General features: G+C 35.4%; 2 protein-coding genes across 2 annotated transcripts; both read left to right on the top strand.

The window, feature by feature from the left end:
• Positions 1-1,446: 1,446 nt before the first annotated feature.
• On the top strand, positions 1,447-12,254 carry LOC143545069 (clustered mitochondria protein-like). The gene is made up of 29 exons (XM_077037017.1): positions 1,447-1,735; positions 2,038-2,318; positions 2,722-2,783; positions 2,870-3,059; positions 3,145-3,285; positions 3,375-3,534; positions 4,089-4,282; positions 4,374-4,475; positions 4,550-4,685; positions 5,554-5,682; positions 5,770-6,094; positions 6,200-6,304; positions 7,426-7,544; positions 7,623-7,731; positions 7,812-7,952; positions 8,041-8,169; positions 8,320-8,490; positions 8,580-8,666; positions 8,821-8,955; positions 9,075-9,218; positions 9,295-9,363; positions 9,458-9,616; positions 9,696-9,752; positions 9,838-9,878; positions 10,328-10,447; positions 10,536-10,845; positions 10,922-11,029; positions 11,449-11,520; positions 11,600-12,254. The coding sequence occupies exons 2-29, from the start codon at positions 2,054-2,056 to the stop codon at positions 11,990-11,992; spliced, it is 4,173 nt and encodes a 1,390-aa protein (XP_076893132.1). The 5' UTR covers positions 1,447-1,735; positions 2,038-2,053; the 3' UTR covers positions 11,993-12,254.
• Positions 12,255-20,852: 8,598 nt separating this feature from the next.
• LOC143545028 (uncharacterized) lies at positions 20,853-24,246 on the top strand. The gene is made up of 5 exons (XM_077036986.1): positions 20,853-21,378; positions 21,484-21,672; positions 22,025-22,132; positions 23,118-23,542; positions 23,614-24,246. The coding sequence occupies exons 1-5, from the start codon at positions 20,853-20,855 to the stop codon at positions 24,244-24,246; spliced, it is 1,881 nt and encodes a 626-aa protein (XP_076893101.1).
• The last annotated feature ends 390 nt before the right edge of the window (positions 24,247-24,636 follow it).

The following is a 24,636-nucleotide window of genomic DNA, read 5'->3' as shown; positions in this document are numbered from 1 at the left end:
ACAACAATGAATGAAAGTATGCATTTTCTCGTAAAACACATTGCAAGTTCATAAAATTTATATATTCGTGCTATATCAGGCAACCAATGCTATTGGTTGAAGGGATAACTTATTTAAACCTTATTATATCACCATGTGTAGACTGTACTCTGTAGAGTACATACATGCTACATTTATTATTTTCTATACAAAACAAATTCAATATAATCTATAATATATATAAACGAAACCACAAAAATCCTATATATCGCTATGTGACTGCTCCTATTTTTTATGAGTCACCAGATTTTTTTGATTTTTAAATGAAGGCTTCTCATGCATTTGACCTGAATTCACGGGTATGGGTCTCATCAAACTCATATATTTCTTAAACGGGTTATAACATCTCATTAGATTAAAAACTAATCTCACAAAATATTTGATATAAAAATCCTATAAAGTAGGGATATACTAAAAATTAATATAGGATTATTTTAAAAAGATATATATTATTTATAATTAAAAAACCAATTTTATAGTAAAAAAAATAAACGGGTTTTGGGTCTCATCTTAAACCGGGTTATAACATCTCATTTATTTGTGAAACAATTTATCATCAAACTATAAGTATATTATTAACTTTTATACAATAAAAAAATAAAAATTTAAAAAATAAATAAATATTATAAATAAATAATATAAAACAACCCTGTAATACGGGAAATAAAAACTAGTAACATGTAATTTTCTAAAAAAAATCATTAAAGGCATAAAGCCATCTTCTTAAGAACATTAGAAGAAAGAATGCATCAAAAAAGGAAAATTGTTTAATAAAATAACAAAAGTAATTGAAAAGCAGAAATAACATCTTTTAAAGCCACAACTAGGACATGAAGTATAGAGTGAGAAAATCTAACCTTTTACACTTCAAAGTCAACAAAAAAGTTGCTAAACAACTCATGTATACCGAGTGTTTGGTTCGTAAAATACTTACAGATAAATTTGCGTATTCATTTGGGTAACATCTTAAATAAATAAAAAAACAAGATAATTTACATAAAGCGACTTTCTTTAATGATATTTTATGACAAGGCCGGAAAATACGACGCACACGTGACACACATATAAGCATATTTTGAGTTGTCATATCTAAATGTCGGGCTGACCTTTTAATTTACCGTGTTTAGCCAACCTGTCAAAATATTTAATTAAATATGTCAACCGCTAACCGACTTATAACCCGTTTAACCCATATGACAACCCGCCAACCCCAGTTAACACATATACAACTTCATTACCACCGTCAACATGTTTAAACGGGCCATGTCTAGATTACCCCGATTTTAAAATACGTGCGTTTCATGATTAATGCTTTTAACACAAATCGTCACAAACCCACCAACCCGACACAATTTACACCATTTTAACGGTTAAAAATACCTTTAAAACAAAAATAGTAGTGCACTAGTTTTGAAAAAAACAAATAAAATAAATTTTGTAGCTAGAGAGAGCATGTGGCCAATGACCTAAAAGTTAAGAAATCAATACACACATACATACATATTTGACCCCTTGAAATATGCAAATAAAACCCACACATTTTAGAAGCCAATAACCCCTTATTACTTTGTTCATCACTTACCCACACACACAAACACACACTCATTCCTTCTCGGCCGCCACAGCCTCCACCCCTTAAACCCTTACTATCATCCTCTGTTTCCTCTGTTTTCAATCACCGATTATTAACCCGCAGGTGGCTTTTTATTCAAATCTTTTATCTATTCTTTATTTATTCAGGTTTTGGGTATGATTTAAGTAGGGTTTATGTGTTTATTACCCAAATCCCATCTGGTTTTGATTCATAATTCAATTATTTTGTATAAAGTTTTGACCTTTATTGTTTCTTTAGCAAGTTCTGTACAAATCTTGAATTTTGATATATGGGTATAAAGTTTTGATTTTTATTGTTTGTTTGGGTGTGTTTCTTGGTTAAAGTTTATAAATCTTGAATTTTGATATATGGGTGTTGATTGTTTGTGGTGTTTTGGGGTTTAGGTGATTGGGAGTAGATATGGCTGGGAAATCGAGCAAGGGTCGGAATAAGAAAGCGGCGAACACTGTTGCTAATGCGGCTGCTGTGGCTCCAGTTGCACCGGTGGTGGCTCCGGCAGCTAATGGTCATCCTGAGGATAACGTGAATCTGGTTGAAGAACAGAAGGTGGATGCTAATGTTAATGCTGATGCTAATGGGGTTCTGTCTTCGGTTGAGGTTGAAGCTAATAAGGTGGATGTCAAGGAGCTGGAAAGTGAAAGCTCAGAGAATCAGGTTAAGCAAGGTAAAGATCGTTTAGCAGTTATGGTTTTAGTTATGCATGATATGGTAGTTATTGGTTTGAATCTTTGATGTTAGGATTAAATTTAACTGTGTGAGTAATTTTGTACATAATGATATTGACATATTTTGTTACCACAATTGAATGAACGGACTGTTAAATGCGTGTATGTAAAGGTGTTTGAAAGCGCGTGCATCGTATATTCGTATATGTTCACGCGCTTTAAAAAAGTGCGCATACAAATACGACAGTTAGTAGTGGTAGTAGTAATAATAAACGAACACGCGCTGCTTAGTTGGCATAAAGGCAATTAGTTTAATTAAATCTTGAAACTTTTTTTGTAATATTTGAACGTATCTCGTTTTTTATATTTCTTAAATTGGAATTTGTGTTTTTTTTTGCGCAGGTGACATTAATCTTTTCCCGGTTCCCGTCAAGACACAGTTTGGCGAAAAGCTAGTGTTACAAGTATGCTATTTTTAACCTTGACTTATTCTATATCCATTTATTTTGGTATATATGCTTTATATGATTAAAATTTATCAAATTTGCAGTTAAGTCCCAATGATTCAGTTATGGATGTGCGACAATTCCTTCTCGATGCACCAGAAACATGCTTTTTCACTTGTTATGACTTGTTATTGCACACCAAAGACGGTTCAACTCATCATCTAGAAAATTATCATGAAATTTCTGAGGTTGCTGACATCACTGCTGGAGACTGTTCTTTAGAAATGATTTCAGGTATATTACACTTTGTTATGACTTTCAATAAGTTGATACGTTTCCTTTTATATACTTTCTGACTTAATAAATGAAAATGTTGCAGCACTTTATGACGATAGATCCATCCGCGCTCACGTGCATCGTACTCGAGAATTGCTTTCACTATCAACTTTGCACTCGTCATTGTCAACATCGCTTGCATTGCAACATGAATTGGGGCAGAACGCGACTGCAAATTCGGGAGGTTTATTGCTTAAAAATCGTCTTTTTTGCATTATTATTCTATTCTATAAGTTGTTTAGTGGCTTATTTGTTTTTAAATTATTGAAACAGATAATTCCAAGAAAACTGAGGTTTTGGAGCTTGAGAATTTAGGGTTTATGGAGGACGTTTCGGGTTCACTTTCAAATTTGTTATCGTCTCCTTCTAAAGAAATTAAGTGTGTTGAAAGTATTGTGTTTTCATCATTTAACCCGCCTCCAAGCTACAGAAGGTTTGCTACCTTGTTCTTCATTTACGCTCGTTTATGTTTGTTTAGGGTATAAATGAACTTACATAAATGAACACGAACATGTTTATTATCTTAACGAACGGACACAGACACGAAAATTTGGTTTTTTATTGTCTTTTGGAGTATAACCGAACAGATATAAACGAACATGGACACGTTCATTTTTTTAACGTTTGAACGTGAACTAGAAAAGTTGTTTATCTAGAATATAAACAATGAACATAAACGAACATGTTTGTTTTCTTAACGGATATAAACACAATTTGTTCATTTGTGTTCATTTAGAATATAAACGAATGGCCATAAACAAACACAAACACGCTCATTTACTTAATGAACCAACATGAACAAGAAAATTAGTTTATTTAAATATGCTTGTGTTTGTTGGTTAAAGTTAAAAGCACGAATATGAACACGAAAGATTGTTCGTTTAAATGTTTTGTTGATTAAAGTTTAACGAATGATCACAGACAAGCCCCGTTTGGTTCTCATTTACAAGCCAATCTATTTCTAAGCGTGTATATTTTAATGTTCAGGCTCGTTGGGGACCTAATTTATCTGGATGTGGTGACACTCGAAGGAAGCAAACATTGTATAACTGGAACCACAACCACATTTTATGTTAACTCAAGTTCCGGAAATACCCTTGACCCGAAACCGACTAAGGCTGCTTCTGAAGCAACTACTCTTATCGGGCTCTTGCAAAAGATCAGCTCCAAATTCAAGAAAGGTTTCTACATCCTGTTAACCTCTATTCTTTTATATAAAAACAACTTAGTTATAATCTTTTAATTAACTTTTGTTGTGATATTATACTTTAGCTTTTCGTGAAATGTTGGAACGCAAGGCGTCGGCTCATCCCTTTGAAAACATTCAGTCATTGTTGCCCCCAAATTCATGGCTCGGATTGCACCCTGTTCCTGGTAATTTGTGTTCAAAAGTTTTTATTCTTTTAGCTTTTTTTTGGCTATTGTTAATTTTTTATTGTGTTATTTAGAACACAAGCGCGATGCAGCAAGAGCTGAAAATTCGCTTACTTTGTCTTTTGGGAGTGAATTAATCGGTATGCAAAGAGATTGGAACGAGGAGTTACAATCGTGTAGAGAGTTTCCTCATGCAAGCCCTCAAGAAAGGCATACACTTTTTCTTCCATGTGCTTCTTGTTGTTGGTCAACAAGTCAAAACGGGCAGGGTTGGGTTGTGTTGATTCTAAACACGTTTTTTTAAAAAGTTTGGATCTTTATAATTGATTAGTGTCCACAAGATCACAAAAAGTTTCATAATTTTAACAAGTGCTTTGAAAACATTTGGTTCTTTTTTTGATTTCAAACACTTTCTGTTTTCGAAGTTATAATCCTTTTCTTCAACTTGCTTGTTTGGCAACAAGTCAAAATGGGTCGGCTTTACCCCAAACAATTTTGTTATAAAATTTTGAATCTTGTAAGTAGTTAGTGTGCTCAAGATCACAAAAAAGTTCATAATTTCAATAAAATGGTTTTAAAAACGCTTTATACGGCTTTTGAAAACCCTTTTTTGGTTTCCAAGTCTAAATTTTTATTGAAATTAGTGTCCACAAGATCGCAAAAAGTTTCATAAAAAGTTGCCCAAGATCACAAAAAGTTTAAAATTTCTATAAATTGCTTTTAACAACACTTTGCACGACTTTTGGAAACACCTTTTGTTCTCCAAGTATGAATCTTTATTAGTATATACTTTGCCCAAGATCACAAACAGTTTGATGATTTCCGTAAAATCCTTAAAAAAACACTTCGTACGACTTTCAATTCTAAGCACATTTTGTTTTCAAGGGTCGAATCTGTATAAATAATTAGTGCGGTGTGCCCAAGATAACAAAGAATTTTCTTGAGGGCTTACATGGTTTCATCAAAATGCTAAAAAACACTTTGGGTTGACTATTAACCCATTTTGTTACAAGTTACCTTTGAAAAAATATTTTAGTTTGGCGTATATTTTCTTATGCGGATATTTTTGTATATACAGGATCTTGAGAGATAGAGCTCTGTATAAGGTATCTTCTGATTTTGTTGATGCTGCAATAAGTGGTGCTATTGGAGTCATTAGCAGATGCATCCCGCCTATTAATCCAACTGATCCAGAATGCTTTCACATGTAAGCAGGATCTAGTTTGCAATCATTTATTAACATTTAATAACATTAATGTCATATTAAACGTATCACTTTCATATATTGTTTCAGGTATGTTCACAACAACATATTCTTCAGTTTTGCTGTCGATTCAGATCTCGAACAGTTATCCAGAAAACAGTCATCAGATTTAAACTCAACCTCGTCTGAGAAAACGTTGACCAAATCATCTAAAGTCAACGGTGAGAATGGTGTTGTGGAATCGGTTTCTGATGCACCCGCGGAGGTACAGCTGGCAGAGAGTGAACAAGCCACATATGCGTCTTCCAACAATGATTTGAAAGGCACAAAAGCCTATCAGGAAGCCGATGTTCCTGGATTATATAATCTTGCTATGGCCATTGTCGACTATCGAGGTCATAGAGTGGTGGCACAGGTATGCGTTTTTTCCATTATTATATTTTACTGAATTTACATGAAATGTTTTTTGAGAGTTATGTTTTCTTGTTTTTGATTTTGTGTTCATGTTTTTTTATCCCAGAGTGTTCTACCAGGGATTTTACAAGGCGATAAATCAGACTCACTTCTTTACGGGTCTGTTGACAATGGCAAGAAGATTTCTTGGAATCAAGATTTTCATGCCAAGGTAAGTTATATAATATATATGTGCGAGTGTGTGTATACACACATATGTATAGGATCATGATCATATCATAACTTCCAAATAATTTAAGAACTTTTAAGAACTCTTAAAACATATTACTTTATTTATTTGTGTTATATATTTAATATTAATTGAGGGCAGTTTTTTTACATTTGTTATATGTAGTTTTATGATTACATATTTGTAAGCTGGTGATTACACATGTAAAATATATCACAATATTACATATAAAAAATGACAAAAGTACTCTAAAATAATATCGAGTATATAATAATTAATAAATAAATAACATGATTGTTTTTTAGGAGTTCTAACTTTTTTTTGGAGTTCTGAAGAGATCCAAACCCCATATACGTATTCATTTTTCTGTATCTGTTTCTGTCTTTTCATCATCTTTACATTTTAATATATGTATGTGATTTGCTGAAAGTTTTATGTAATTACTATATCATCATCATCATCATCATCATCATCGTACTCAGTATATCCCACCAATAGCAATGCTATGGTAGGGTCTGAGGAGGGTAAGATGTAGACAGCCTTACCTCTATCCCATAGGGATAGAGAGGCTGCTTCCGGTGAGACCCCCGGCTCGATAGTAGTTTTGAATCAAGCCTTGGACATAAGACACATAACACTCAATCATCGGGACACCGGCTGATTGGTGCATGTGCCCTTGTCTTTCGGCTATCAACGCCACCACATGATGCCTGATTAACCTTCCGCCACTTTTAACGTTATTTTCACGTGATTAGTAAAATAACGTCAAAATTAGTGCAATTTTACTTTTGCCCACCCAAGGGTTCACACATATATACATTATATGTGCGCACCGCAAGCAGGGCATTATGTAATTACTATATCTATATGTATATAGATATTTGTAAGCTATATCTATATGTATATACTATATCTATATGTATAGTATATACATATCTATATGTAATTACTATATAATTACTATATCTATATGTATATATATTTCTTGTTTCTGGTTAATACGTGTTAGTTGACTAAAAAGCTTCTTATATCTGCCTGCATTGAAGTGGCTTAAAATTTTAGTAATAATCGTGTTGACGTTTTCTAATTTTGTATAACATCAGGTGCTGGAAGCTTCAAAACGTCTGCGTGTGAAAGAACACTCGGTTGTTGATGGATCAGGAAATGTTTTCCAAATAGCTGCACCTGTTGAATGCAAGGGCATTGTTGGAAGTGATGATAGGTAATTTCTGTTCACGATACTCGAATTACTATTTTACGCTGTCCTATTAATATATACTGACTGAATTTATTTGCACAGGCACTATCTTTTAGACCTGATGCGCGTCACTCCTCGTGATGCAAATTACACAGGACCAAATTCCAAGTTTTGCATTTTGAGGCCTGAGTTAATCACCGCCTATTGCCAGGTAATATTTTAATATATTTTATAAAAACAATATTGAATATTTATGGCACATATTTGATTACTGTATGTTCACGTTAAAAGGCTGAAGCTGCAAAGAATGTAAAAGCTAAACGAGAGCCAGAGGACGCGTCCAAATCTGTAGATTCTTCAAAAGACGAGAATGTCGAACAAGTCGATCAAGCAGATACTGCCAAAACTCCTGAAACAACTGACCCTAAACCAGTAAAGCATTTTTTAAGCCCTAGTATTTTTTTAACATGTATTTAAAGTCAGTATATTTAATGTTGCTTTACCTATATTTCCTTTGCAGGATGAATCAGTAGAAAAGACGGTCGTTGAAGACTTGGGTTCCAAGGATGCTGACGTGGCTGATAAGCTTGAGGATATACGGTTTAATCCTAATGTATTTACGGATTTCAAATTGGCTGGGAGTCCTGAGGTAATTATTTTCTTTGCAGACTTGGAACAAAGTGTAATTAAACACATACAACCTTCTAAAGACTAAATATATGAATACTGCAAAAGTAATATATAACACAAAAATTATACTTTTAAACTCCATCTGACTCGTTTATTAATATACTAACAGGAGATTGCTGCTGATGAAGAAAGTGTACGGAAGGTGAGTTCGTATCTGAAAGAAACCGTGCTTCCAAAATTTATTCAAGATCTTTGCACACTTGAGGTTTCACCAATGGACGGTCAAACATTGACTGAAGCGCTACATGCTCATGGAATTAACGTTCGTTATATCGGCAAAGTAAGATAATTTAGCAAACTTCATAGTAAATAATAATAATAATTATTATTGTTATTGAAAATATAATAATAATTTTTGAATATTTACAGATAGCTGATGGCACCAAGCACTTGCCCCATTTATGGAATATTTGCTCTAATGAGATAATCGTTAGATGTGCAAAACACATCCTCAAGGTCAGTAAGACAATCTTTTATATTTGTTAAATCTTTTTGCCACTATTTGTTGGTCTTTAAATGGTTTAATTATATTTTTGTATTTATTAAATCTTTTTTGCCACTATTTATTGGCCTTTAAATGGTGTAATAATATTTTACTTTTGTTATACAGGATATGTTGAGAGATACAGCAGATCATGATATTGGGCATGCAATTGCTCATTTCCTTAACTGTTTGTTTGGAGATTGCCAAACGGCATCTGGAAAAGGCGTTACTAATAATTCGCAGTCCAAAAATCAAAAGAAGGTCAGTATTAACACTCAAAATCAATAAAAAGTACCAACTGAAATGAATATTTTCAAGATTTACGACCTACGTTAGCTGAAGTTTTGATACTAATTCATGTAACTTGTGTAACAAACCAGGATGTTTTGGCGGGAAAATCGGCAAAGGGGCAATCAAGGTCGAAGGTTGGTGGTGTAGCTACTAAAAAGCAAGCATCTTGCATGAATCTCAGTTCTGAAAGTTTGTGGGCTAACATTCTTGAATTTGCAAAGGCTAAGTACCAGGTAATATAATGTTATTTTTTAATTATTCTTTTAATGCAATTTCAATGTTTTTTTAATTCATGTTCTCGATTTACAGTTTGAATTGCCAGAAGACGCGAGATCACGTGTGAAAAAGATTTCGGTTATTCGTAATCTCTGCTTGAAGGTATTTAGTCTTTGCAAATAGAAGTGTTTCAATTTTCAAATGTGAATATTTTGTATTAATTTTTATACATGTTAAATTGTTTTTCTTTCTACAGGTCGGGGTAGCCGTAGCTGCCAAAAAATATGACCTTAGTGCTGGAACACCGTTCCAAACATCAGATATATTAAATCTTCAACCCGTTGTAAAGCATTCGATACCCGTCTGCCAAGAAGCAAAGCAGCTTGTGGAAACCGGGAAGGTCCAGCTGGCAGAGGTTTGTAAAGTTCATTCTCAGTTCATCATAATATAGCAATTAACTATTCCTTTTATAATCTGCTGTCACATACTTGTAGGGAATGCTTAACGAAGCCTACAATCTATTTACAGAAGCATTTACAATTCTTCAACAGGTAAGTGTTTGTTTCGTCACGCATAAAATCGTTTTTTAAATCTTGTAAATATATTTTCTTATTTTTATTCAATTATAATTTACAGGTCACTGGTCCAATGCACCGTGAGGTTGCTAACTGCTGCCGGTATGATTTTATACTTAAAAACTGTTAATAGTAACAATCTTGATTGAATTTTGTGTAAAAGTGGCAATTTCAAGTGTTCAACCTGTTTAGTAATGAATGGGTTGCTTCTAGTAGTGTGTCAAATGGGTAAACATAAAAAGTTTAACCTAGCGATCCGAAGTCACTTTATGCATATAACTTTGTAAACCGCTTTCCTCATAAAATAAAAAAATGTTGGTTAAATTATAGCGTTGGTAACCGAATTTTTACATTTTTAATATTTATAAGTTTTTGGAAAAAACAAAAATCTTTTGTAGGTCAACACAATTCACCCGTTACTAAACCAGTCCATAGGACCACCTCTAGTTTTCAGAGCATTTTTTTTCCCATCTTTATAACTAAAGATGGGAAAAAAAATTATTCCCATAGTTATCTTTATAACTAAAGATTTAATATTTTTTTAAACATAGTTACCTTGCAATGGTTCTTTATCATGCTGGAGACATGGCTTCAGCCATTATGCAACAACACAAAGAACTTATCATAAACGAACGGTGCCTTGGTCTCGACCACCCCGACACGGCTCACAGGTACCGTTAAAGACTCAATTTCATTTCTTTATTACAAAACACATGTGCATGTCATGTGACCATAGTCTCACTTTTAAATCTTTTACAGTTATGGAAACATGGCCCTGTTTTACCATGGGCTTAACCAATCAGAGCTTGCGTTAAGACACATGTCACGTGCTCTGCTTTTATTGAGTTTATCATCAGGCCCTGATCATCCGGATGTGGCTGCAACTTATATAAACGTTGCCATGATGTATCAAGATATTGGGAAAATGAATACAGCTCTTCGGTATTTGCAAGAAGCGTTAAAGAAAAACGAGAGGCTTTTGGGTGAAGAACATATTCAGACTGCTGTATGCTATCATGCACTTGCTATCGCGTTTAACTGTGTCGGTGCCTATAAGCTCTCTCATCAGGCATGTGTTTTTTAGCATTAACTTTATTTTTACATAACTGTTATAGTATTTGTAATTAATGATTTGTTGTTTACAGCATGAAAAGAAGACGTATGATATACTTGTGAAGCAGCTTGGAGAGGATGACTCAAGGACTCGTGATTCTGAGAACTGGATGAAAACTTTTAAAGCTCGTGAAACGCAGGTAAAAATTTGTTTTTTTAATGTTTTTTATTAATAGTTAGTTACACAAAGTCTATGTGGCTTGTTAAAGTTACATCTTTGAGGTCATAACTTTAAAAGAATGCAACATGTTTGGGTTATAACATTAACCCTCGCTAAAGGGTTTGTGAATAATTTTTTATAGTTAGACTCTAAAAATGTTACTTTTGTTAAACCATTGTAGTCCATATGGTTTGTCAAAAGGGTAAAATGGTCATTATATTACACAAACTTGACAGAATTTAGTGTTTGAACCCAAACATGTTACAGATTGAATTATAACTTTTTAAAGCTAGACCTCGAATGTGGTACTTTTGTCAAAACCACACGGACTATTTGTGTAATCAACACTTTAGTTAATGATTATTTATATTAATTTGTTTCGTGATAATATGACAATAGTTAAATGCACAAAAGCAAAAAGGACAAGCTGTAAATGCGCTTTCCGCCCAACAAGCCATTGAACTTATAAAGGTTTGTTAACAAATAAAAATATACATAAATCTTGTAAAATATTATTTCATCACAACTAACGTAGCCATATGTACAACAGGCTCACCCTGATTTGATACAAGCATTCCAGGCAGCATCTGGCGGAGCTTCCGGCAGCGGTGGCAACACCGCAGTAGGCGGTGAAAACTTTGCTCGAGGCGGCAGAGGAGTTGACGAGAGATCTGCTCGTGCGGTTGCAGAGGCGAGGAAGAAAGCTGCCGCCAGGGGACTATTAATCCGACCACACGGTGTTCCAGTTCAGGCTATGCCGCCACTCACCCAGCTCCTCAACATAATAAACTCGGGCATGACACCCGAGAACGCTTCCAGTCAAGACACCAACGGAGTGCAAAACCCCGAGGCAACTAAAGTTGACCAAGGTCAAGCACCGGTCGGGCTAGGGGCAGGGTTAGGTCCCTTGGACCCCAAGAAACCGAACCCGGGCCAGAAGTGAGGTCGGTTAAAGGTTTAAGATTTTCTAACGTTTAGTAAAACTAGCGCGTGGCTCGGGCTTTTTGGTCTCGGGGGTATTGAGTTAATTGTGTTGGTGCATGCAAAAGGATTTGAGAGAATTTCATTCTTTTTTTTTTGTTTTTTTTTTAATAATTATTGGCCATAAAACTGTAGTATGGGGCATCATCTAGTGTTTACAGTTGTATTTTTGGTTCATGTAAAACTTCACAAAGTTTTTGAAGGATTCAAACAGTGTTTTTTATCTAGCATCAAATTTGAGTTTTTATTATTATTATTATTATTATTATTATTATTATTATTATTATTATTTTTTTTTTTAAATTTTAAAGGGAGCTGCAAAGTTACAAAGGATTCAAGCATACTAGAAAACAATCTAAAATCTATATCATTGTTCTTGTTATCAGGGTTGAGAATCATTACAAATGACTGATCTAAACCATTAATTAATATCCACAATGGTTTAATGCCTTTGTTAGTTTTCATTTGCTTTAGTAGAAGTAGAACATTTGAGATGCCTGGAGAATAAGTTGTATCATTTAAACTAGAGGTGCACAATATTGGGTTTTTTAAAACCCGGAACCGGTTCAAAACCGGTTATTTTCATACCGGGTACAAATGAGACCGGTTCCAGTCAGGAACCGGGTCGGTTCCGGACCCGACCCGATGGAGTAAAATGGGAACTTAGTGGAACCGGTTCGGATAGGAACCGCGACCGGGTTTTACGGAAAAACCGGGTACACCGGTTTTTTTTAGATTTAAACAATATAGCCGTTAGGAAGCGGTTCCAACGGCTATATAGCCGTTTTTGACCGTTGGAACCGGTTTTTTAACTATAAACAAGTTCCACACATACTATAAATAGCAAGGTGTTGTGTATAATTTGTTAAACCACTTTCAAACTCTAAAACACACTCTAAATCACAATTAAGCTTAAACTGACAAACGATGGCAAGTAAGGACGACGTTGTCATGGTGATCGAAACAACACGATGCCCGATGTTTTGGTTCATTACGATTTGTGTGTCATGACCGACTCACAAGAGATGGCCGGTGCAAGTACTGTTCGAAGTTTCTGAAAGCAGGTCGAACTCCACCTTACGCAAGCATACCAATAAATATTGTCATGAGAAAAAAAGTTTGGATGCCAAGAAAGCGGAAGCGGGAGAGTCGTCCGGCTCTACAACCCAAGCACCTACCGCCGGTAACAACGCTTAATTGTTGTAGAACGCCGGATTAAAACAACGGACATTATTTTTTAGTTTTAGTTGTTATGTTTAGCATTGTCATGTTTTAATAATGTTTGTAATATGTGTTGTTTATATAATAAAATGTTCGTCGTCGTTATTGTAATCATTTGAAAGAGTAACAAAAAATAAAACATGCTAATAAGAAATAAAACATTGATAGTAAAAACAAAGCAAAGCTAGTTAATAAACAAAGCAAAACTTAAATATTACTTGAAATTTGATCGTGTTACAAATTATTATACTAAAACAAATAAAACATTACAAGTCTTCTTATTCTTCACTCTTCATCCTCGTCTTCTTCACCACCCGAAATATCGGAAGAAAGCCCGTCCTCCGCCTCCTTATCATGAATAGGACGCTCTATTTGTAACACCCCGACCAAAGGCGGATTATACATCGGGGCGCCACATATTGTTTCATTACTCGTGACACTATTGGGTGTCAATATTTAATAAATACGTTCATTCGCGCACGCGCAGGGTAAACACAAGATAACATAAATCATCATAAATCAATATATTATAAATCATAATAATAAAACAGCAATAACTTGTCTTGATACATTTTAATCTAAGTCCAAAATAAAGAAAACTTCCTAGGTGTCCACAAGCTCCAAAACAGCTACTGCAAACCTGAACATGTGTTAAAATAAACGTCAAACACTTGCGTGCTGGTGAGAAATCAAGTTTAATACAATACATAGATGACAATAAATCTGCGCGCAACACGTGTATGTCTGGTGTTTAACAAGGGTGCAATCAGATTGTGATCAAGCCTAGATAGATCATAGCTCATAGTTCATAGTTCAATCCGTGCTCCCAATTGAGCACAAAAACGAGAAAACATCTGTGCAAGTGTAAACAAAGAAAACCGTAAACGATAGGTCTCCCGTGTTCATCTAATGGATCCATGAAAACTTCGGAATAGGCCGAACAAAGCGGTTAATGATACACATACAAATAAACAGCCAAGTAAACGTCCTCAACACATGGGATACTGCGCGACTAAAGTTCATAAACAAATTTAAGACTCTAAGTTTGTACGAACACATGAACATCCCAAAACATTAAAAGCAAAAAGGGATTAGGTACGAGATTACTCACATGATAAACGATGCGGTGTAAGATAAAGCAAGAACCAACTTTAAACAAGCACAAGTTAACCTATAATTAAAGATTATTGTTTTAATGATTGGTTTTAAGTCTTGATTACAAGTTAGCATAATTAATAAGTAAGTTATTATATATAATATATATATTACCGGAAGAGCAGGACAGAACAGGGAGGAAGACGGAGACAGAGAGGGAGGCGGCAGAGAGCAAGGAAAACATGAGAGAGTAAGTGTTTTGTGTGTGTAGTGTTATGAAAATATTATTATTATTTATAGGAAAACCCTAGGAGACATAATCCCTAGAAAAGGGGAAAAAGATCTCAAAAAGCAAAAGATTCCAAAAGCCAAAGATATGGAAAGATATGGCAGCTGCAGGGGGCAAGATAAAGCTGTCAGGGAACAGTAAAAAGGCATGAGCGGTTCAGAAAAAGGTACTGGTCAAGCATGGAAAAAGCAGATCTCAAAAGATTATGTCAGTCACTTTATCTGCCAACCAATGGGGTTGGCGCGCATGCTGCGCCGAAAGTAACTTTTCAGACATAAAGCAGATTAGGTCAACAGCTCAAAAGATAAGACAACACAAAAGCAAACGGCTAGATTCAACAGAAGAAACTCAAAGGGTTTAGCGCGAGAAGGCTAAGGCGCGAAGGCAGACACAGAAGGTCAAGAGAGCGCGAGCGCGAAGGCAGACAGAACTATCCTTAACGCGTCGCGGAAAGAACTACATTTCTAAGCGCGCCGCGGGAAGAATCACATTTCTTAGCGCGCCGCGGGAGGAACTAGAATTCCTAGCGCGTCGCGGGAAGAACTATAATTCTTCGCGCGTCGAGGGATGAACTACGATTCTTAGCGCGCTGCGAGAAGAACTACAAATCCTTAGCGCGTCGCGGGAAGAACTACCGTTCTTAGCGCGCTGCGAGAAGAATTACAATTCTTAGCGCGCTGCGAGAAGAGTTCGTCTCGCGTATCGCTGAAACAGGTGGTCTTCACGCAGGATTCCTTGTAAGGGGTCTGGCGCGTGGAGCTGCGCAGACAACCTTAGGCGGAAAGGAACAAAGGACAAGCAAAGAGTTAGAAGAAAAAGAGGAAAACAAGGCTTAAGGGCGGGACGGCGACAAAAGGGAAAAGAAGGCGGAAAGAGAGGAGGAGAGGGACGGGACGGCGGAAAGAAAGAGAGAGAAAGAGGCGGGAAGGAAAATATATATTATTATTAAAAGTAAAATATAAGTATAAATATTAAATCATAAAAGAAAGAGATCGGGTCAGAGAAACGGGTACCTGGGTCGGGTCGGATCGGGGCAGATGTTACACTATTGGTATTCCGTCTTCGAAATTTGCCTTGTGTTGTACACGATCCACCGCATCCAAATGATCCTTTAGGCAAATGCAAACTTCTAGAGACTCGGGAGTTAATTTTGTTCTTCGCATTGATAATACCCTCCCACTAAGAGAAAAAACCGATTCGGAAGCAATCGTTGAGGCTTGTACGGCAAGCAAATCACGAGCCATGGCGGATAGAATAGGAAATTCGTTTTGTTTTCCTTTCCACCAAGCCAACAAATCAATATTGCGAATTTTGTCGACCGTTGCGCCCTCAACATAGTTTGCTCCACTCTATCGACCAAGTTCGCTAGTTGGTGTGTTTCCTCTTTGCCTCTTAGATGCCGATTCACGAACCGCATTCATCAAGTTTATAAGTTTGTCCTTGCACGGCCTACTAGTCAATGTTTGCCTCACAAAAGACGATATCGCGCTTGGACCACAAATTTGAAAATAATGGTCATAAAGGTCTTGAAGGTGTTTGTTAAACTTTTCCTTCGCTTTCGTCGACAACTTCAGGTCGATCTCGTGCATTCCCATGTTGTCGAATATTTCCTCGACCAATGTCTCAACCCCATTAACATTCCAATAGGGATTTAAAGCGGCGGCACAAGTAAATACCGGCGGTATGTTTTCAAAATATTTTAAGAACTTTTCATTCATTGCCGCAACAATATTCTTGAATATTTTGTTCTTCTCCTCAAACTCTCTAAAAGTAGAAGACATGTACAATTCTTGCAAAACCCAACAACTAGTAGGATAATAAACTCCCGATAACTTAGTTGTTGAGGTTTTGAACACATCAAGATACTCCAACAAAAAACCGACATGGACCCAAACACTTTCGGGAACCATATCGGCCTCGCGCACATCAACAAGATTGTTATGAAAACATTGTAGAGTTTGGCATTGGGCAAAAGCACACTTGAGCATATGACAAGTTGAGTTCCAACGGGTTGGAACGTCCCATTTCGGCCCCAAATACTTTCTTTCAACCGATTTGCAATAGTTCTTATATTCAAGATGTCTTATTTTACCACTTTTGAAAACATCTTGTAACATAAGTCTAAAGAAACTTAAATCTTGACAAATGTTTTCATTGCCGAGACCTTGTTGAACAACCAAGTTGATGATATGTGCAACACATCGAACATGAAAAAAAATCCCCGTAACAAGGTGGTGAATATATAATGATAAATTTTTCGGCCGCCTTTGTATTGTTTGATGCGTTGTCAAACGAAATAAAAAATATTTTATTTTTCAAGTTGTAAGTCGTTATAACTTCATCAAACAATTCAAACAATTTTTCGGCGGTATCTGGGAACGGGAAGTTTTCAAAAGCGATGGTGCGTTTCATCAATTGCCATGTCACCGGATCAACCCAATGAGCGGTGACACATATGTATGATTCGGGTTACCCATGTGGTGCCGACCAAACATCGGTAGTTAAACTAACCATCGATTCTAAAGAATGAAAAAACTCGATTAACTCTTTTTTTGCACACTCCCACAACTTGATACAATGACATCTTAGGGTAGTACGACTTACATGTGTGTATCGCGGTTGTAGAGTTTCACGAATCAACGACGTCAAATCCGGGTCGTCAAAGTGGTTAAACGGCAAACCTCGTTGAATAACGAACTTTGCCATTCTATCTTGAACTTGGTTTGTGTTGTAACGAAATGGTGTACCATCTTTACCCAAGTCCACTTGGTCGGTTGCGCGGATGTATTTCAAGGCCTTGCAAAATGACTTCTCGATGTTCTTTCTCAAAGTCGAGTTGGAATCATGCTTTAAGAAAGTTCCACAAAGTTTGCAACGAGCCTTTTGATCACCTTCGATAGTGATAACCAAATCCCATTTCTTCCATACTTTTTTGTTGCGGTTATGGTCGACGACCGCAAGAACTTATGGGTCATCTTGAGCACGAACCGGTTCAATAAAAACGTTCTTGTTAGCCTTGTTGTTAGTATTTTTGGTGGGTGCCATAATATTATTGAGTCGGATGGTCGGGTTTGTAAAACGAGAAGTATTTTTAATTGTTTTTGAGTTTGGTGGTGAAACAAGGGGTGAAAAACAATTTATATAAAGGTTTTTGGCAAGAAAACCCGGTTCCAACGGCTATATTACCGTTGGAACCGGTTACAACGGATATATTACTCTGAAAAACCGGTTCCAACGGCTATATTACCGTTGAAACCGGTTCCAATGGCTACTTTTTGACCTGCAACGAAATACCCGGCGGAACCGGTTATTCCGGGTAGGAACTAGAACCGGTTTCAAAATGGAACCGGGTACGAACCGATTGAGGATATAATATGTGGAACCGGGTACGAATTTCGGGTATATAAATACCCAAACCTGGTATTAGGACCACCGGGTACGAACCGAAACCGGTTCCGGGTCGGGTAAACCGGTTCGGGTCTAGAACCGGCTTTTTTGTGCACCTCTAATTTAAACACAATCTTAATATATTGTTTCTAATTAACATAATCTACCCAGCAAGATCCATCGTGTTGAGGTGGAGTTCGAATTCAGTAGGTATCAATTACAATATAATAGTAACAATAATAAGCCCAACAAGGTAAGCACCTAAATGGTATTGACACTTAAATAACTTATAATATAAAAAGTATTTAAAACATGTAGTCGATTGGTAAAATCCACACAGTGCGGTTGCGAGTCGACGCGGGTATGATCGATATCAGGTTACGACACTGAAAAAACCAATAAAAATAAATTTGTTAATGCCCAAATCTAATAAACTAACTAAAAAAACAAAACAAAACTCGTGCGTTGTAACGACGGATCGACGTGAATTAGGTCTTTACTGGGTTATGACACCGGAACTAAACCAAAATAAATTCACCAATGCTCAAAATAACAAGTTAACAATTTAAAAATAACACAATATCCATGCGTTACGGTGACGAACATATTCGAACTCATGCATTATTGATGGTACCAGCACTAAATCGTAAAGTAAGCCCAAAAGAATTAGATAACTTTTATCATCATCATCTAAAAAAGGAGACGTGGCATCACCACGTTCAGCCACATGGTCCGATTAACTATTTTCGACACCAACATTCATTCTTTATCTTATGTGTGATATAATGAGCTGTCAGTGAAAACAAAAAGTAGTGTAATCATTGAAATAAATAAGTGTATACACTTCACTTAATTTTTGCTTTCGATAGTCATTGCGCTCGATGAAACTTTTCTATCTAGGTGTATTGCTTGCTTTGCCCACTAAAACCTTAATAATTTGTTTTGATCGTTCGAGTAAACATGTTCTATGACATCACCTGTCAGGGATTGCTCATACTCAAGTAAGTTAAACACAAAGTTATTCTCATATTCACATCTATTGTATCCAGTTGTTTTAGCGGTATTTAAGATGGTGCATTCCTTATCGGCTATAATTGGTCACATTTATGGATTTTTTAGTTGGTTTATATAACCTAAGAATCGTAATCAAACACTAAACATGATCATTCATTTGTAAACCAGATGATTTGCGGAATTACGGTCCTTCAATAATCACCTTGTGCCTTGGTGTTTTTTTTGAACGGCGAATTTTCACAGTTAAGTTAAATCGCAACTTCTCAAAGAGAAGCCCCAGTACCCAACTCATGCCAGGCTATGTTGTCTTAACCGGGCCCACGCTGGCATCCGAGTTTGGCTTGACGTTCCCTGAGAAAATTTCCAGCCACCTGCCATGTGACAGATGTACCCTCCATAAGAGAAGCCTCTCTAGAGTAAATACACTGTAATAGAAAACTCGAGGGCTTCAAGATTCGAACTTGACCCCTCAAAAAAGGTAGACGCTTATCAATCATTGTTTTTAAGTGATTTAGTTCTGTATTTTCTTAATAATAATAAAGTTTTTAACAGGAAAAGTAATTTATCCTCCACATACCACAATGTTTGAAAAATAAATGAATATATAGTGTGTCAGATTATATTATTCCGTACTTGATTAATAGATATAGATATAAATTTTGAAGTTTATATGTGTCACTGATACCTTTTTTTTGGGTTCAAAAATGGTATTTTAAAATACCAACAAAGCAGCACCCTTCTTTTCCCGCCACCGGATACCCTCGAACACGTGACCTGAAGATTGACATCTAACATGCAAACCAGACGAGCCACGAATCGAAGGGTACTTAAAACAGTTTAGCACTTAACAGTTCACTCTTTATTTATAAAAAATAATATATAAATTCTCTAGCGAAGTTTTTAAAACATCGTTTTTCACCGAAATGAAATTCTAGTTATGATTCCAGATTTGTTAACATTTTTTCTTTTAAAAGTGAATTATACATGTACGTATTTCCAGTTAAATAAGTGTTATTATTATTAAAAGAATAGTGACAGATGATAATAACCAAATGATAGCGGTGGTACGTTGTAGTGGTGAAATTAACATGGGTAGAAATTGGTTTGATTGTCATTATTAATATATGCCGTCCTCTTCAACTTGTTTGAATAAGAATATTAATTTTCAGTATGAACGTTATTTTTTTAAATCTATTTTTGTTGTTTTTTTATATAAATATGTAGGAAATAGGAATGCAGTGGTAATTAAAAACAATGACCTAAACACAGACTATCATCGAATCTAGAAACCATTCATGTTTGTTTCCTAATAATGCAATATATATATTAGTAAAATATATACCAATTGTTACTCTTTACTCTAATTAAAGTCAATATTTATAATGCAATTGGCTAGACTTATATGTATTTAAAACGGTAGTTAAATTTGAATGCAATATTATATATATTAATATACACGCCAGCGACTTGTTTTTTATTGCAAGCATCTTTCCACAATTGTTTGAATTAGAATCTTAATTTTCAGTATGAAAGGTTATTCTTTTTCATTGAGGCTTGACTTGGTCATTTGGAGCATCAGCATATAAATCTAAGACAAAGAATATCATTCAGTTTCATATTATCTAATTTTACATAATGGCTACCTCAAGCAGCAACTTCCTTAACCAAGGTAATACTAAACCCATAACTTTTCTTTAATAAATTCTTCGATATTAGTATTCAATATAAGTACGTGGCTACCAATTAATTTCATGTTTTTATAATGTTTGTTTTGTTTCTTATTTCTTGCAAATGTTTCCATGACTCTTTCATATATATGGCAATAGAATTCAATAAGTACAAAGCACTACGTACAGCTATTGAATTCGGGGACTGGGAGACAGCTTTAGGTATTTTCAACGAGGATGAATATGCATTGATTGGCAGGCTCGATGAAAACGGAAGCACAGTACTTCATTTGACAGTCAGAAATCTTGATAATACAACGTTTCTGGACAAACTCCTCGACCATATGAAGGAAAAGAAAATGCCGCTTCTAGAACTGTTTGACGATGGCAACTTCACCGTGTTGCAGGAGGCTGTACTTTTTGACAACAAATACGCTGTAAAGAAGTTGGTGGACAAAGAAAAACATTTGCTATTTCGTCTCAAAGGTTGGGGTGGTGATTTGCCTCTCTTGAGTGCTGCTATAAGTGGTGAGAGGACCACTTTCGAGTACTTGTTTGAAGCGTGCAAACAACATATTGGGCTCCTCACCACCCCAGATGATAAATACAGAAATCCCTTCAAGGGAGAAGCTTGTTTCCTGCTTTTCAATTTTACAATCATGTCAGGGTATTTTGGTGAGGTTTACTAATTATATATATACATGTTATATACTGACTTGACTTTAAGTTTCACTATATACATCATCTATATACTTAATTTGTGTTGTTATATAACCACAGATGTTTCGTATGTCTTGCTTAAGGACCACTACGATGAACTAAATAACACAGATGACCCCTTACCGGGGGACACATTATATTATCTTGCGAGAAAGCCGAATGCATTTCTGAGTGGCAAGCTGCCATACAACATATGGCAAAGTGATTCTTATTCTCGTAGACGTCTTGTGTCTATTCCTAATTACTTAGGTGGGCAAGAAATGTAGTATGTTTCAATCCCTTATCCACACGTACAGATCGAAATTGATCCAGAGCTAATTAAAGATTACAAATAACTATATACGATGTTGATTGATTTTCTTGACACATTTAAGAAAAAAGTATCTCAGACCTTCAACCATAAAACATGTTTCTGAAATAGCTACTTTAAGTTATATTATGATCAAATAACTATATACAATGTTGATTGATTATCTTGACACATTTTTTGTTAAAGAAAAATGTATCTCAGACCTTCAACCATAAAACATGTTTCTGAAATAGCTACTTTAAGTTATATCATGATCATCTAACTGGCATTTTTTTTAATATGTGATTGCAGGGGATTTTATAAAATTAGTTGGTATGCGTATTCGTAAGACATCAGATATTGAGAACCAAGAGACAAAGACGACCAATCCTGCTGCCAGGAAGAGCTACATCGAGTCTGGTTTGTCCAAAAATCTGATTTATAGAAAAGATTAATTTATTTCGCATAAAAGTATCATTTAATTAATTTATTGTAAGCCTGGTACAATGGCGGGGTTTGATTGGGTGAGGGTTCTGACCAAATTGGGTTAGAGTGAAACAGGTAACTGGATGGGAAAATTCCCAAAATGTTCATTCCTACTAAAGAAACAAGAACAACTACTACTAATGGGCTCCAAATTGGGGCAAATTGCGACACGTGACGTCTAGTCATCAAATGGTAGGAATTTGTTTTTGGGGTGTAATGGTGTAGGTACAACAAATACTAATATATATATATATATATATATATGTATAGATATAACACATACATAGTAATATAATAATAATAATAATATTCTTTTCCTCCTTCCAGCGACAAAACCCTCTCAAAATTTTTATGTATCTAATTTTACTTCTATATGTTCGGTTTTTTCTATAACTTTTGAAATATATAATTTTACAAAATTCCAAAGATATTGTCCCGACGTGCTTATTTTTATTTACGTTTCGACGTAAACTTTACCCAAAACCGAGCCGCTTTCCCACTTCAGTATTTGACTCGGCTCGATTTTGAGTAAAATTTATTATTACCAACAGGACCTTTAAGATACTATGGAAATAGCGCGTACATTGTTTATTAAGCCAATAAATATTGTTGAGTGTTTCATTAAGCTCTGCGAATTATATTTCATGATATTCCAATAACCAAATCTTGTTTATTGTGTAATTCTGGAGAAGATTTTTGTCAGATTTTTCCAATTGCTACAACCTGATAATTAAGATATTCTCCTTGTCTTGCTATAGCCTGACTGTAATTTAAAAAAGATACATGATTAAGTTTCGTTAGTCGTTACATTGTTGATCCACAACATAACGTCATGCATTCTTCAATATTGACTGCTAAAGATTTGATTCTGTTACGTAAATTCACAGTTAACTTTATAGATGCTATCAACTGTTTGCAGTGCCATATATAAAGACACTCAATGAGGAAAAAGTGCAACACAATAGAGTTCTTACTATACTGAAGTTTATATGCGAGAAAGATGGTAGATTAGAAAATACTGTTGATAAACAACAACGATTCGAGAGAGCACTTATTCTCGCCGTGGAAAATGATATTCCCGAAGTAATAGAGACGATCACTCGAGAGTTTCCACAGTCAATAAAAATCTTGAAGGATGATAAATCACTTATTGAACTTTCTATAATTAACCGCAGTGGAAAGGCTTACCACATTTTGGCTCAGGCTTATCCCAGAGATATGCGTAATAGAGTAAATTATAAGCTTTTGGACTTGGTTGGAAATTTAAATTTGACACCTCAAGAGAAACTAAATATGGTTCCTGGTGCAGCATTACAAATGCAAATGGAGTTAAAGTGGTTTGAGGTGAAAGAACTTTATTTTCTATATTATAAAATGGATTTTTTTTATTTGCTGTAACATCTACCTACTTACAGGAAGTACGCAATTTTGTAGATCGTCACGAGTTAAAAAATAATCTAGATATTGAAAAAGGAACACAATACGATCAGCAAAGAGGAAAAGAAATATCACGTATGGTGTTTAAAAAAGAGCACGAGGGTTTGAGACAAAAAGGTGAAGAATGGATGAAAAAAACTGCGGATTCATACACAATCACAGCTGCGCTTATTATCACAATAGTTTTTGCGGCGGCCATTACTGTACCAGGAGGAAACAATGGGGAGACTGGAAAAGCAATCTATAAAACAAGGGCAAGCTTCATCGTATTTATAGTCTCAGATGCAATCTCGTTCTTCACATCCACCACCTCGCTGCTGTTGTTTCTATCCATCCTCACAGCACGTTATGAACACGAGGATTTTCTCTACAAGTTACCCAAAAGATTAATACTTGGCCTTGTCATGTTATTCATGTCAGTGACAACCATGTTGATAGCATTCAGTGCAGCATTATATATTATGTCCGGGCAAGAGAATAGGTGGATCCTGGTCCCAATTACTGCAATAACATGCCTTCCAATTGTTTCATTTGTGACATTGCAGTTACCGCTGCTTTATGATCTCATCTCTTCAACATACTGCAACAGAATCTTTGGTAAGCGGCTATAATATCATAAGAGACAGTTACTTGTATCCTTTTTCTGGTGTATTTCAGTGCTAATAAACAATAAAATTGAAAGTTCTTTTTGGTAACTAATGTATTTGTTGTTAAACTTTAAGCGGGCGAATCAAGAACACAAGCACGAGATTTGATCGACACACGATCGACTCTTTTATTAAGAAAACGACAAACGAGAAAAACTTAATAATTAGCTAACACATTGACCTAGGGTATATATATAATCTCACGGTTCTAATCCTATACTAACTCAAATACATAATTTGAATCTAAAACACATAGGATTAAATAAAATAAGGCTAACTTATCTCATAATAATAAACTAATTATTATATTAAATATTCTTCAAGATATTAGGAGCTTTCAATCTGGTTTGGTGT

This window comes from Bidens hawaiensis, unplaced genomic scaffold, assembly GCF_021521415.1.
Source record: "Bidens hawaiensis isolate Kalapana, Puna unplaced genomic scaffold, B.hawaiensis_p1.1 tig00013810_1, whole genome shotgun sequence".
Classification (NCBI taxonomy): Eukaryota; Viridiplantae; Streptophyta; class Magnoliopsida; order Asterales; family Asteraceae; genus Bidens; species Bidens hawaiensis.
Note: the sequence above shows the minus strand (reverse complement) of the source record. Positions and strands in the feature narration are given on the sequence as shown.

What these genes read in the sequence shown, in the direction of transcription:
- LOC143545069 (XM_077037017.1), top strand. Translation starts at nt 2,054, where the DNA reads ATGGCTGGGAAATCGAGCAAGGGTCGGAATAAGAAAGCGGCGAACACT. An exon ending in GATCCAGAATGCTTTCACAT is followed by an intron (nt 5,683 to 5,769) that starts GTAAGCAGGATC and finishes ATATTGTTTCAG; the next exon opens with GTATGTTCACAACAACATAT. An exon ending in GAGGTTGCTAACTGCTGCCG is followed by an intron (nt 9,879 to 10,327) that starts GTATGATTTTAT and finishes TTTTAAACATAG; the next exon opens with TTACCTTGCAATGGTTCTTT.
- LOC143545028 (XM_077036986.1), top strand. Translation starts at nt 20,853, where the DNA reads ATGGCAATAGAATTCAATAAGTACAAAGCACTACGTACAGCTATTGAA. An exon ending in AATCATGTCAGGGTATTTTG is followed by an intron (nt 21,379 to 21,483) that starts GTGAGGTTTACT and finishes ATATAACCACAG; the next exon opens with ATGTTTCGTATGTCTTGCTT. An exon ending in GAAGAGCTACATCGAGTCTG is followed by an intron (nt 22,133 to 23,117) that starts GTTTGTCCAAAA and finishes AACTGTTTGCAG; the next exon opens with TGCCATATATAAAGACACTC.